The 15,342-nt window shown below is 39.9% G+C and overlaps 1 protein-coding gene across 2 annotated transcripts in view; it reads left to right on the top strand.

The window, feature by feature from the left end:
• Positions 1 to 15,342, top strand: part of PTPN1 (protein tyrosine phosphatase non-receptor type 1) — a 67,884-nt gene that overhangs the window by 31,388 nt on the left and 21,154 nt on the right. For both annotated transcript variants that reach the window (XM_068524324.1, XM_068524323.1), the window contains exon 2: positions 13,456 to 13,546. In XM_068524324.1, the coding sequence (XP_068380425.1) occupies positions 13,456 to 13,546 (91 nt within the window). The remainder of the gene's footprint in view (positions 1 to 13,455; positions 13,547 to 15,342) is intronic.

The raw sequence follows: 15,342 nt of genomic DNA, 5'->3' as shown, positions 1-15,342 counted from the left end.
ATACGCATAATAATGCATACCATATAAATATGGGGGAAAAATTTTGTGCCAGAGCCATCCTGCCTACTCTTTCCTTACAGAAGAACAAAGTAACAGTATTCATTTTAACTATAGAAATACTATTGTGGGTTTTTTTAATTCCCTATATTTTAATCTCTGAGTTCCTCTTGATCTTTAATTTGCTAAATAGTTGCAAAGAATGAATCTAGCCTGCATTAATCTTCTTAAAAAAACACAACTCTACCTAGTTGTAATGGTTCATCTTTCTCTTAAAAATAGTGATTTGTTCACTCTGAAATCTGAATGATCAGATGCAGCTGCATTTTGTTCCTATTTGAGTTCAGGGAGAAGGGAGGAAGAAGCACTCTGTAATATACAGTTTGAACTACTGTAATAGACAGACACAAAGGTTAGCATAGTGGAACTGTTAAGCTGACAGAACCGGAAGAAACACCTATTCTTAGCATAGTTTGAGATTTAAAGGCAGTATAATGGGTATAGTTGAAATTAGAAGCAGTAAAGGAAATCGCAGAGGGAAAGGTCAGTAGGTTTGAATACTTAAAAATTTAAAACTACTTTAAAACTCTTTATTACTTAGGTAATGCATATGCGCTGTAGAAAACAATTGGAAAACAATAGAAAATAAAAATCACTCATAATTCTGCCAAGTGGCAGCTCTGTTGTTATTATAATGACATTTTATGATAATCCTCCCACACTTAAAATTTTTTTATTTAGGGGAAATTAAATTTAAATGTGCAAACAAATAAATTGGCAAAGTGGTTTCTCAGGATAGACCAAGAATTGATGGCTTTAAAATATGTAAAGAGCTTACATGAGTACGAAAAATACTAATATTCTCAAAGATTGGTAGGCAAAGGACAGAGACAGTCACTCTGTGTTCATCATTCAGCAGACGTTGAGTGCCTGCTGGTCAAGTTAAAGTAGTGTTTACTGTGCACAAAAACGGCTGTTGGAAGGGACAGACATGCCATACTGTCGTCTGTATGTTTTATTCCAACATCTTGAGGCATAATCAAGATATAAATGAAATTGTATGGAAAAACATTTTTCTTTAGTTGAATTTTTTCAAAAATAATGAAGAAGAGTGTATTTATGAACTTGAGATGGGCAACTGTTTCTTAAACAAGACACCCCACAAAAACTAACGATAGAGGAAAAGATTGATAAATTGAACTACATTGACATTAAGAACTTCTCTTCAATGGGAGAAAATATTTGCAAATGAAGCAACTGACAAAGGATTAATCTCCAAAATTTACAAGCAGCTCATGCAGCTCAATATCAAAAAAACAAACAACCCAATCCAAAAATGTGCGGAAGACCTAAATAGACATTTCTCCAAAGAAGATATACAGATGGCCAACAGACACATGAAAGAATGCTCAACATCACCAATCAGTAGAGAAATGCAAATCAGAACTACAGTGAGGTATCACCTCACACCAGTCAGAATGGCCATCATCAAAAAGTCTACAAACAATAAATGCTGGAGAGGGTGTGGAGAAAAGGGAACCCTCTTGCACTGTTGGTGGGAATGTAAATTGATACAGCCACTATGGAGAACAGTATGGAGGTTCCTTAAAAAACCAAAAATAGAACTACCATACAACGCAGCAATCCCACTGCTGGGTATATACCCTGAGAAAACCATAATTCAAAAAGAGCCATGTACCACAATGTTCATTGCAGCTCTGTTTACAGTAGCCAGGACATGGAAGCAACCTAAGTGTCCATCGACAGATGAATGGATAAAGAAGATGTGGCACATATATACAATGGAATATTACTCAGCCATAAAAAGAAACGAAATTGAGTTATTTGTAGTGAGGTGGATGGACCAAGAGTCTGTCATACAGAGTGAAGTAAGTCAGAAAGAGAAAAACAAATACCGTATGCTAACACATATATATGGAATCTTAAAAAAAAAAAGGTTCTGAAGAACCTAGGGGCAAGACAGGAATAAAGACACAGAAGTAGAAGATGGACTTGAGGACACGGGGAGTGGGAAGGGTAAGCTGGGACGACGTGAGAGAGTGGCATGGACATATATACACTACCAAATGTAAAATAGATAGCTATTGGGAAGCAGCCTCATAGCACAGGGAGATTAGCTCGGTGCTTTGTGTCCACCTAGAGGGGTGGGATAAGGAGGATGGGAGGGAGATGCAAGAGGGAGGAGATATGGGGATATATGTATATGTATAGCTGATTCACTTTGTTGTACAGCAGAAACTAACACACCATTGTAAAGCAATTATACTCCAATAAAGATGTTAAAAAAAAAAAAAAGAACTTCTCTTCATCAAAAGACACCATTAACATTGGGTTGTTTGCAGAAGTGGCCCCAAATTCCTCCCATCCCTGTCTGTCACGTTCATGCCCCTCTGAATGTGACTCTCACCAAGAGGTGGACAATCACTTTTGAATTTGTGCTTGGCCACATGACAAGCTTTGGCCAGTAGAATGTTGGTGATCATGACACAAGCAGAGGCCTAAAAAAAATACAGGCATACCTCATTTTATTGCACTTTGCTTTATTGTGTTTTTTACAAATTAAAGGTTGGTGGCAACCCTGTGTCAAACAAGTCTACTGGCACCAGTTTCCCAACAACATTTGCTCACTTTGTCTGTGTGTCACATATTGGTAATTCTTGCAATATTTCAAACTTTTTCATTATTATTATATTTGTTGTGGTGATCCATGCTCAGTGATCTTTGATGTTACTAATGCAAAAAGATTACAACTCACTGAAGGCTCAGCTCACGGTGAGCATTTTTTAAGCAATAAAGTATTTTTAAATCAAGGTATGTACATTGTTTTTTTCAGACATAATGCTTTTGCACACTCACTTTATAGACTATTATGACCATAACTTTTATATGCACTGAGAAACCAAAAATTCATGTGACTCACTTTATTGCGATATTCGCTTTACTGTGGTCTGGAACTGAACCTGCAGTGTCTCTGTACTTGCATATTGGGCCTTGCCCTTTCTTGCTGCTTTTGGGAATTCTACAATCACTACAGTGTGAACAAACCCAGGCTAGCCTGTTGGATTCTAGCCTGTTGGATGATGAACGACACTGACCTGATTACTGCCATCACCCTTGTCAACAGCCAGCCAAGCACCAGGTTTGTAAGTGAGGCCAGTGGGCCACCAGTGATCACAAATGCATATGGTGAGCCCAGCCAACAGTACATGGAACAGAGACAAGCCATCCCAGCTAAGCTTAGCTCAAATGGCCAACCTCTAGAATCAAGAGCAAAGAAGTTGTTGTAAGCCCTGTGTTTTGGGGTGGTTAGATATGTGTATCAGTTGGCTTTTGCCAACATTTGCAGTGTGTGTGACCACCAAAGGACTTGTGCCCAGTATACATAAAGAATACTGCATATCATTAAGAAAAAGACAACAGCTTAATAGAAAAAAAGTGGACAAAGGCTACATATGATATCATTCCAACTGTATGACGTTTCTGGAAAAAGCAAAACTATGGAAACAGTAGCAAGATCAATGGTTGCCAGGGGTGTGCCAGGAGAGAGGGAGGGATGAATAGGTAGAGCACGGGGGTTTTAGGCCAGTGCAAATACTCTGTTTAATGGAGGATACATGTCATTATAAATTTGTCAAAATCCACATAATGTACAAAACAAAGAGTGAACCTTCTTCAGAACACTTCAAGGGCTCCTCTGGCCTGTAGCAGTAGTATCTTGCTCTGGTATTACTACTTTTCCAGGTGTCTTATAAGCAGGTGTGACATGTGACATCGATGCTGATGTTATGATAAGTTACTTAAAAAACAAATGGCTGTAAAGTCATTCATAGAATGTTACTTTCATTTGCTGCATTCAGATGTTTCCTTAATTAGGAATTTCAAGTAACTCTGAGTATTGCATGACTTCTTAGTGGAGAAAACAGATAGAAAGCCACAGGCTATGGGCTGACATGGGTTTTTGTCTCCTGTAACCTTATGATTAGACTAGCATGTCTTGGTGTGGTAAGTAGTAAGCATTCACTGAACTGTTGATTTTATTAATAAAAAGTCCTCTCACACCAAATTGGCCCAAAGAGATTTTTCTCCTGAAGCCCTGAAGTTTTTAAGACTGTTGCTGTTTATTCAGCAACATCCTAAATTATCTTTATGTAGTAGAGTTGCATCTCACACTAGATTGAGGTCTAAAAAAAGATAAGAAATCTGTGTATAGATCAGATTATCCTTAATTTACCCATAATGTATGGTGCATGTGGTTTTGTGCATACAGCCTGGTACCATTGTTCTCAGGCACAGTTCAGTGCTAGAACCCTTAATCTAAGCCACAGGAGGAAGCAAAAAGAAATGCAGGTGCAGATAGAGTTTGGGGCTTCTGAACCACTCCTTCTGCCTTTCCAAGAATGATCAGATCCTTGGTGGTGGGGAGGGGGTGTAGGTAGAGTATCCACTTGCTCAGGGCTTTAATCCTTCTGTTTTACTGTTAATTCTTGATGAATAGTCATGGATGTGTTTGTGTGAGATACATGTGACAGTGCCTAGCTGAGAACCTAACGTCTGTTTATCTAGCTGTTCATCTTCATATCCTTATTGCCTGCCACATAGTCAGTGCTCAATAAATATTTGGATGAATTGCAGGGACTCAAACACTGACTCTAAACCTTGCATCTTTAATCCACATACACAGAGTTCTTTGGAAAGCAGGCAGAAGAGCTTGGTCACCTGCTTGCTCTCTTCCCCAAATTGTCATTTTATCTTTGTGGCTTCAGTAAAAAACTATCACTTCATAATGCTTTTGGGCATTGGTCACGTCTTTCCTCGTCAGCCCTAATCCCCGAAATGGTATGTAGAAAAGTACATTTACATCTAGAAAGTATTTAGAAAACTCATATGGTTGATAACAATAATGCAAAAGCCTTTTCTTTGGTTATGGTACAGAATCTTGTACTGCTCTTGGAATATTAAAGAAATGCTTAACCAAAGCTAGTTTCATTTTGACATTCTGCTTCCCTCCCATTTACACTCCCAAATTATACACAGAATATCATCAGTTTCATAAGTATGGTTCTGTTACTTCAGAGCAGGAATATCGTGTAGGTTCCTAAGGTCCCTCCCTGTGACTACTGAGCTTAGGGAAATTAACCGTGGAGGGAGGAAGCTGGTGGTTGGCAATCTGGTTCCATGTAAACGAAGGTGTAAACCTTCCACTTTCAGATGTCTGCCAACTACTTGTGTCCTTAGTCAGCTGTACCACTGTCCTCGGCAAAGTGCCAGAACCCCAGGGCCTGAACACTTAAACTGTCCTTATGGAAAGCAGAAGGTAAACAAAACAGAAGTGAAAGTAGATTCAATTTTTTAGACTGTTCTCTTACAGGAATGGTTTTGTGGTTCTCAGCATTAAAAAAAAAAATACTTGTTCCAATATGTTTCATTGACATCAATTACTGTAAGTCTGATTCATTTTCTGCCTATTGATTTCTGCCCAAGGTGAAATTTATGACATTTGACAGAAAACATAAGTGATTTAAAAAAACAAAAAACAGATACTTTAAGGGTTGTAAAAATAAGGTTTAAAGTCAGTGGCACTTGCAAACGCAATTTTTATATTTCTTTGTTAACTATTCAGCTGTGTAAAAATTAAATAAATGACAATGTTAACGTTCTGTTAAGCTTCCAAGAGATATTGTAGTTTACTTTGAAGATTTTTTATCCTTACTATTTTGCAGCTTTACTCTGACCCTAACGTGTGGGTACTGATTTATATTTTAGGGGTGTGCTGGGGCTGCTCTATGCTCTGTGTCTCTGAATTGCTCCTTCACATCTCCTGTTTCTCCATGCTGTGTTCCTCTGCTTTCAAAGTACCCATCCTTTGTGTTCAGTGTAGAGTTTTTATCTTCATCTGTTAAGGTTTGTTGTTGTTGTTTAAATTTCAGTGATTGTCAATTCCATTTCCAAGATTTCTCATTTGTTCTTTCCTATCCACTTATTCTGGCTTCATTCCTCCCTAGATTTATTTATAACATCTTTTTTATACATGATTCCTTTATTTATCCCTGATCTCAAATATATTTATCTTTAAAGCGCCTGACAGGCTAACAATAAATTTCTTGTGGAATAGATTTATTTTTCTAGTTGATTTGTTGGCTATCTTTTTCAGAACTAGTCATCTTCTGTTTTTTTGGTACCTTGCTTGCAGATCACTTTGAGTGGGAGGCCTGTTTTTTTCATTTGTTCTTGTTCTGTTTTTGAGCCTAGCTGTGCCTTTGTGCTTTTCTTTATATTTAATCAACCCTCGCTTTGTGTTCAGAGCAGAGGGTGCACATCAGAGCGTGAAATTGGTCCCACCGTCTCCACCAGATGGTTCCCCTTTGTGAAGGGTACTCCACACTTTCCATTCCTGCCCTCATCCTCTCGTTTGTGGGGAATTTGTAAAACAATTTGATTATGCTTTTTTCCATGTTGTTTTCCAAATGTACATAATTGTTCTGGTCGTGATTTGTAACTCCATTTTCTTTTAACCTTACCCCCGACCAGTGTACAAGATGACCCAACATTTCCTCAGGCTCTGGAAGGGATGATTATTGTATATCCTGCTGCCTTTTAAATGCTGGCCAGTTTTGTTCCTTCCTCCCTCCCCCTCTTTCTCTTTCAACTACCACGTAAGAGTCTTAGGTTCTTGGTTTACTTTTCATCATCTTTTTCTGTTCAGTACATTATCATTTTAAATTTTAAACCAAAGCAAGCTTGGTGCTTGTTAGCTAAATTTTAAGCTTCTTCTTTATTATCTAAGTGTTGTAGTTTATCTTAAAATTTAACAATATTGAGTATGTGACTTCCCGTGTATTGATTATATAAACAGATAAATATAATAAAATATTTTCCTAAGGTTTTTATAGTAAATTATATTGTTCCATTAACTAGTATAAAGAATACAGCATTGCTTTCAACTTGAAAGACATTAAACTTCTGACTTTGATAATTTGTGTATTTCTCAGAGTATACTTTGTTATACAGAAATTTTATATTCTCATTTAAATGAGATTTATGAATAACGAAATTTGTTCAACACATGTTATTTTGAAGAGTTGGTTGCTAAAATTTTAGTCTAGCCACCCCTCCCCCCCCATTTCTATATATATCTCCCTATTCAGTGGTGACTACTGCAAAAGTTCCAGGAAATGTACACCCTGTATGTTCACTTATTGCATTTTAAATTATTGCCTTTACTGTACTTCTGCATTTCCCTTCAGTCTAGCTCTGTCTATTTCTGAGAGCCAGTAGCTTCCATAAAGTACTAGATAACGGCCGGAGCAATCAAATTAGGCAACCATTTGTAAAATGGGGGTGTGGGGGAGCATAGAAGATGCTGAAGGTGCTAAGGGACTTGTAGTTCACTGCAGTTCTAGCAAATAAAAGGTACCACTGGAGTTCTTTCTTCCTTTAGACTTTTAAAACAGATGGCTGTCTGAACCATCTAAAAATAACCCTTTTTGCTTTGAATCCATGTTTTAGTAACTCTTTTGGTTCTCTCTTGTCAGGAGGCCGTGTGACTCAACTGCACAGCAAAATAATAATAATAATAATAAAATGATTGGAAAGCAGGATTGGACCAGACATTTGCTTAAACATATTCCCTTTCAAGAACATTTCTGCTCCATAAAATGAAGCAGATTGGTATGGAGTTAAGGACTCTTTGAGCTTTGGGGACCTTTGGAATCATCCCTTAACTCCATCACTAGAATTAGGTTGAGTGCCTACTCTGAGCCTGGGCCAGTGCTAGGAGGGGTGAGAGAGGTGAGGGTCTAGGCCCTTCCCAGCAGACTCCCAGCTTTAACAAGATGCTGGCTCCACCTCATCACTCTCGAATAGTTTTAAGAGAAATATGCATTTTACTGTAGAGCCAATAAGAGACATTCACCCTATTCTGGGACTAAAGAGAAAAAGGTGTTAAAACCAAAATCGCTAGGTTTAACTTAACAAAGTGCTATAAACCTGAAAATATTTCTGCAAGGCTGGATTGGCTTTTATGCCTATGTGTTTTCAAAAATAGAAATCTCAAGTAAAAAATTACCAGCTTTTCACCCAAGTTTGACTTTTTGCCTAATTGGATTTGGGAGGTATTTGAATAATGGATCATGAGCTTTCCTGTAAATACAGAAATTGATTCACTCTGGGCCCTAATTCATTCCAGAATTACCAGAGCTTTATAAGCATGTTATATATATCCCTTTGTACTCACTGGGAGGTCATCTGTTATCTTGTTAAGTGAGTGTGGGAAGATGGGAAATAAAGAACTAACTTTAGAAATTATGCAGGTAATGTCAGTTTCTGCCCTGCTCACTTCCTTGCCTCTTAAGATTTCCAGTTCAGATGTTTTGTTTAAACTTCATCAAGCATTTTGTAGCCCAGCTTTCTAGCCCAGCTAAATCATAATTTTGGAAGAACTTGCTTTTTTCCTCTCATGAAAATGGTTCACTATAGAGATGAGTCAGATCATTTTGGGTGCCCAGTGCCTATATAAAATGATACAGTGTAATTTAAACCATTTGCCTGTAAGCTTTGACCAAACTTGAGCTCTGCTTCGGTAGCACATCATCAGATTTATTCTCCAAGAGAGCATGAACATTTGACGTCCATTACATACGATGTTTCATTCTATGACATTTCTGAAACCTACACTAAGAATAGGAAGTAAGCTTCTAAAAAGCCAGTAAAGAACTGTCCAAGGGAAGGAAATGGTTACGTTATCTATTTGTTGGTATATTTAATTTCCCACTGGTAAAATTTCTAAGTTAGTGTGATCCATCCCTGAAATTATGAGGTACACTTTGAATGATTCTTGATATGTTCAGTGGGTATTTTTTAGGGGATGCTTCTGGGAATATGTTTCATGGCAAGTTTATTGTTTCCTTTTTGGCTTGGCTCCTCAATTTACCCAGCGTTCATCTTTTCATCATCAGCTTTAAGGCCTTTATTTTATTCTCTGTGTGGAAATTTTACATACTTTGGTGGATTATTTAATCTTTGGTCAGAGTAATCAAAGATCTTCTAGCGATACTTCATGCTTGGGATGAAAGTCTCCCTAACCTTCTTCATTAGTCCGGGATCTGCTTTTTCTACAGCTGTTAGAAGGTTAGCTTACCTTTGATACAGTTTTAGAATACAGAAACCTTGTTTTACTGTAGTTCTGTGATACAGTAGTTTATCTGCTTTCTTCTAAACCACTATTGGTAGTTACTTTTAATTTTAAAGGTACTTTATCACTCCTCAATTTTAAGACTCTAATCCTGGCATTTTATTTTACTGAATGAAATGTAAACACTTATATTCAAAGCATGCATATATTTCCCATATGCCATTCTAAAATAGAGAAACACTTAAACTGGGTATATTTTATTATTTATAAATTATACCTCAAAGCTGGTCAGAAAAACTAATTGAAATACATACTTAAGATCTATGCATTTTGCTCTATGAGTATACCTTAATTTTAGAATCTCTTTTTTAAAAAGTATTGTGTGAATAACTCCTATTTTTATTAGGTATCTCCAAGTTTTGCTGTGTTCTCTCTCACCAAAAAAGTACAGATTAATAAATCCTTTGGGTGAATAAAATCAATTGCACACTGTTGTTGCTATTTTGGCCCTTATTTCCTCAGAATGAATACTTGTTAGTTCAGTGGTTTATCCATGTCAATGATTTCTTCCATCTTCATCCATTCACACCAGCTGGACTGATAAGATTGTTTCACATCACAAGGCAAAATTCGTACCTTTTGCTAAACACTTCCAAATAACAAGTAGAATAAGAAATTTAAAACTGAGATTTATATTCCTTCAAGTCATTTTTCTGTGTTGTGTAGCATTTCCCTGAAAGCTTAATCTCATCCATAAATGATGTGATGGCTAAGTTACTACTGGACTAATTTGTTTGATCCCAAGTGGGTTTATAATATATCATCATAGCTTTAAATTATTATCTCATCTCTAGTATGAGTCAGAAACTCCTCCTTGTCATTTTGTAGTTTTTTTAATAAGTAGAGTAGCAGAATGTGGGCATTCTTTTTTTTTTAAATCCAAGTTGAATGTATACGTGGTTTAAGAACTTAAATAATACCATGATAAGCTTATAATAAAATCCAGTTACTTGCTGCCCATACCTCCCTGTTCCCCAGTCTTTCTCTTCATGGATGACTATTTTGAACTCTTTGAGCTGCTGACTCTAGCTTGTATTTATTTCCATATGTCTAAGGAAAATGTTTATCTTTTGTTTCATTGATTTAGATCTTTACTAAGGTATAGGATTTCATTTTCTTAAACAGCCATTCCTTCTGCTTTCCCACTTTGCTTCCCCTCCCCCATTCTCCCAGTATGTTATACTTTTTGGTTAAAACCATATTCATTGTGTACATTATTTGCCTATGCACATAGTCACAGATAGTGTTGTACTGTTTCCTTTTTAATAGATTTCCCTGTAGTTAATACTTTCCTGCCTTTTTTTCATCTGTAGAATTTTCTTTCTACCTGTTGCTAATTCTTCCCATAGCTTCTGATAGCCTCTCAGAACAATTTTCCACAAGCTCAGTCAGTGCTATGCAATGGAAATACAACGCAACCCATATGTGTAATTCTGCTTTTTCTAGTAGCCACAGTAAGAAAGATAAAAGGAAGCAGATGAAAGTAGTAGTATAGTTTGCATAGTCCAATGCGTTCAAAACGTTATTTCAACCAATAGTCAGTATTTCAAATATCTGAAATACCTTACTTTCTTTTTTTAGCACTAAGTCATCAAAATCCGATGTGTATTTTTACACTTGCGCAACATCTCTTTTCAGGCTGGCCGCATCTCAAGTGCTCTCAGTAGCCGCGTGTGGTTCGTGGCTGCTGGGCTGCTGTTTCAGACAGAGCAGTTTCAGGTGATTCCTCAGCTTCAGATTTGGTCTTGGAGGCGTCCCTACTGGGGACCTCTGTTGTTTGGTCTGGGTCGCTGGGTCTGTAGGCTGCCACACAGCTACCATTTTGAGACTTCTTTGCTTTGCTTCTCAGTTGGATTCCCTGTTTTCTGGACTTCAGGTCTTCTCATTTCCCTTTGGTGGTCTCATTTGGTCGCGGTTGGTACAGGGGACAAAGGCATGTTGTTGACACGTCTGTCTCTGGAGTCATTCTGGGCCAATCTGGCTGCTTGCCTCCTAGGGCTGGTACATAGTTGTCATCCTGGGGCCTCCCCCGTCACAGCTTTTGTGGAAATTTCCCGTGCCTTTGCTCTTGTGTTGGATCCTTCCCCCCGACCCCCGTCCCGTATATCTTACATCTTTCTCTTTCTTGGTTTATTTCCTCATTCAGGTGGAAGACATGCTCCAGTGGATTGCTGCAACAAGGGAGCAGGGGTGGTAAAGTTTTTGAGACCTTGTATATCTGAAATGTTTTTCTTGTCCCTTCTCACTTGTTGATTATTGGGCTGTGTATAGAATCCTAAGTTGGACATCATTTTTCTTCAGAATTTTGAAGGCATTGCGCCATTGCCCTTCAGCTTTCAGTGTTCTTGCAGAATCTGATCACCTTGTCTTTTGAAAGTGAACTATTTTTTCTCCCTGGGAACTTGCAGAATGTTCTTTTTGTCTGCAGGATTCTGGAATTGCAAATTAGTGTGCCTCAGTATGGGTCTGTTTTTATCATTTTGATGAGCACTTGATGTGTCTGGGAGATTTCCTTGAACTATTTTTTAATGTATTCTTTTCTTATATTTTGTTTTGCTTAATTTTCCATTACTGTTATTTATTTATTTATTTAGGCTTTGCCTTCTGGAAAGGTAGGATTTCTTCTACCTTTATCTTATCACTCTTCAGTTAAGCTTATCATTTCTGCCATCTTGTTTTTAAGTTGCAAGAGACATTTTCATTGTATACAACATCCTGTTCTTAATCCATGGGTACAGTGTCTTATCTGAGTATATTAATAATGTATATATTTTAAGCTTTCATTTCTCTGCAGTTTATTTCCTCTAAGGGGCTTTTTTTGCCTGTTTTGTTTTTCTTTTAAATCTCCTGTATTAAAGGCTTTCTCTCCTCTGCCATCTTGTAATCAGTGGTGTGTGCATGACGAAGAATAAGGGCTTAACAGGGTCTACAGTGAGCTCTGACCAGGTGTAAGGGGCTTATCAGCACAGATCTGGCCACTGGGCCTCTAGGTGCAGGTAGGCTGTTATTTCCATACCCCCGTAATGGCATCTCTTGGTCTTTCCTCTTGTCTGCTCAGATCATCGAGAGAGCACTCTGCCCCCTGATTTACATCTTCCAGAAAATAAATCTCCAGATTTCTGCAGAGTTGTGAGGCAGCAGTCACCCAGCAGCACGGAAGGGGGCGGTAGGAGTGGAGACACTGCTCCCCTGCAGTGAATCCCACCCCTCCCTCCAGAGGAGCACACTTTCTGCATCTGCGGAAGGTTCTGTGGTGGAAATCAGGATGGTTCTCTGCTTTCCCCACTGCTGGCTTGTAATTGAGCTTTCTCAGGCCTGCCAACTACTAATCAGTCTGATTTCCAGCTTCCAAAATTGTCTTGCTATTATCTGCTCTCCTGTTCTCTCACTGTGGGTTCGTCTTTTTTTTTTTTTTTTTTAAGTTGCAATAGACTATGCATAACATACAATTTACCATTGTAACCATTTTTAGGTGTACATTTTAGTGGCATTAAGTACATTCACATTGTTGGGTGAGCTTTTCTTTTAATCATATATAGTAAAATACAGACTTAAAGGAAAAGACTTTTAAATAGGATTATAAGGGTGTTGATTTAGGGGAGCAAAATTAGATGTGTGTGATCCGTCTAGCAGGACGCATAATGTGCATCTTCTGTTAGTCCAGGCACTTGCTCTTTCTGACAGTTTGGTATAATGGGATTTGTTTACCATCTCCTAGGAAAGCATTTGGATAGTTTGTTGGCGTAAAAGGGCATTTTATCTGGTCTTGATAACTGTAGCTTTACAAAAGGTTACAGATGGAACTCCCAGGCCTGACTTGGAAGGCTCTCCAAGATCTGGCCTGTACCCACCTGTGTGCCCCAGGCCTGTTGTTCCTCCCACCAGCCCACTCACTGTTCCTGCGTAAGACGTGAACTCCAGCCCCTGTGCCTTTGCTGTGATGGGGGTTCCTGAGTGAAACGTGCCCGCCCCCTGCCCCATCTTCCTGCCCTCTTCCCCATCTTTCCAGCTCCCAGCCCCATGCCACTTCCCCCCACCCCAGTTGTCCTTCTGTTTTCCTCCCATGACCTTGGACATGCCTCTGAATTAGCACCTTGCATTTCCCACACTGCGTGGTTCCCTTTGATGTCCGTTTCTGTGCTGGGTCTTCCTCAGTGCCCGGCACAGGGTCCACGCTCAGTTAACTATCTAGATGAATTCCTGATGCCAGAGATTTCAAGAGAGAACTCTTTATCCTTTTTTTGTAGGATATCCGACACGAAGCCAGTGACTTCCCATGTAGAGTGGCCAAGCTTCCTAAGAACAAAAACCGAAACAGGTACAGAGATGTCAGTCCCTGTAAGTATTCACATCGCCGTTACTCTGCTTCCATTGCGTCGGCTCTTATTCAGCTGCAGGACCTCTCAGTCAGGACTCCTTTAGCCCCGGGGTTTGGTAATAAATTGATAGCAGTAAAGGTTTATGACTTGATGTGTTTCCTATAATAAAGGCATTAGAGACTTATAGTAATGGTTCATTTTTCCACCCTTGTAGAAGGGGTAAGGTTTCAGTTCCTGGAAAATTCAGCTAAGTTCAAAGCACTTTTTTTCGCTTTGACTATTTTAATGATGAATCATTTTCCTACCAGCTGAAGCAGGGTATAGCAGGCATAATATAACCACTTCTGGGTGACTCAGCAAAAGTCTTATTAGACCCCAAGCATTGTATTGAACTGCTAACGATGCCCTGCGCAGGCATTAAAGGGTGGGAGCGGTTCACCCCCTCAACTAAAGCCGCAGTCAGCTCTGCTTGTTGACCCCACCCCCTGCTGCCATCATCATTTTTCGAGCTCTTTCCTGCCATTAGCTCTCAGTGTGCCCGCTGGCAGCCTCTTCTGCCTTCTGAGTAATTGGCTCTCAGTCCGCTGATATCTCGAAAGTAAATAACCGAATATGTTAGAATTTGTATAAAGTAACAAAACCTGGAGGGGAGTGAAGGACGTGAACTTTGCCACCTCCTCTAGGCCACAGAGAACCTTCTGGCTCACCTCCACGTGGCCGTTGCCAATCAGTGAGGGCTGTGGCTGCCAGCAGCTCCCCCGGCACTGCTCTCTGCCAGGGACATTGAAGATGCAGCCGGTCAGTCCCCAGCCAGGCACTTCCCGCCAGCCTGCCAAAGCTCACTGCCCTCCCACCCTGAACTGTGCAGTGCCCAGGTCCCTGGGAGGGGCGTGAAGTCGGACCCCGGTTGGCACAGAGCAGTCTGCCTCCAACGGCTGCCACGGTCCCTGCCCCTCAGAGCTGTGTGGCCTTGGGCCGGTTGCCCGCTCCTCTGATCTTCAGTCAAACAGGAGTCAACACGGATCTCAGGATCGTGCGAAGATGAATAAAGTCACGTCAGCCGCTTAGCCCAGTGTCTCACTCGTGAATGTCGGCTGTGGTTGAGATGGTCACTAACTGAAGGTGCTCGCCAGGGACATCTGAAGCGCGGGTCTAGGTCAAGTGACACAGGATTTTGCCCCAATGCCCAATACTCTTGATTGAGCACGTCTAGGCTATGGCACCTCGTAGGCTTTATTTAAAAATAATACTGACAGCCTCTCCTCAGGTGGTGCTGCTGTGAGACCCTGGCCAGCCGCCCTGAGCTGGAAAGAACCATCACTGTCCGCACCTTTCACACGGTGTGGCCATGCCCTTGGTCTCTAGCCTTTGCTGTACTTGCTCTGAATTAGGCAGTAATGTTGTCTTTAATATTCCTTTTCTACATTTTTGATCAAGGCTCATCTAAATGGTTTTATGAACCAGTTTTACAGAGAAAAAAACAGCATTTAAAATATTCTTCCAGGGCTTCCCTGGTGGCGCCGTGGTTGAGAATCTGCCTGCCACTGCAGGGGACATGGGTTTGAGCCCTGGTCTGGGAGGATCCCACATGCCGCGGAGCAACTAGGCCCGTGAGCCACAGTTACTGAGCCTGTGCATCTGGAGCCTGTGCTCCGCAACAAGAGAGGCCGCGATAGAGGCCTGCGCACCGCAATGAAGAGTGGCCCCCACTTGCCACAACTAGAGAAAGCCCTCGCACAGAAACAGAGACCTAACAGAGCCATAAATAAATAAATAAAATTAAAAAAAAAAAAATTCTTCCAGAGATACAATTCC

This window comes from Eschrichtius robustus, chromosome 16, assembly GCF_028021215.1.
Source record: "Eschrichtius robustus isolate mEscRob2 chromosome 16, mEscRob2.pri, whole genome shotgun sequence".
Taxonomy (NCBI): domain Eukaryota; kingdom Metazoa; phylum Chordata; class Mammalia; order Artiodactyla; family Eschrichtiidae; genus Eschrichtius; species Eschrichtius robustus.
The sequence above is the reverse complement of the archived record's forward strand: the minus strand, read 5'-3'. Positions and strand labels throughout refer to the sequence as shown.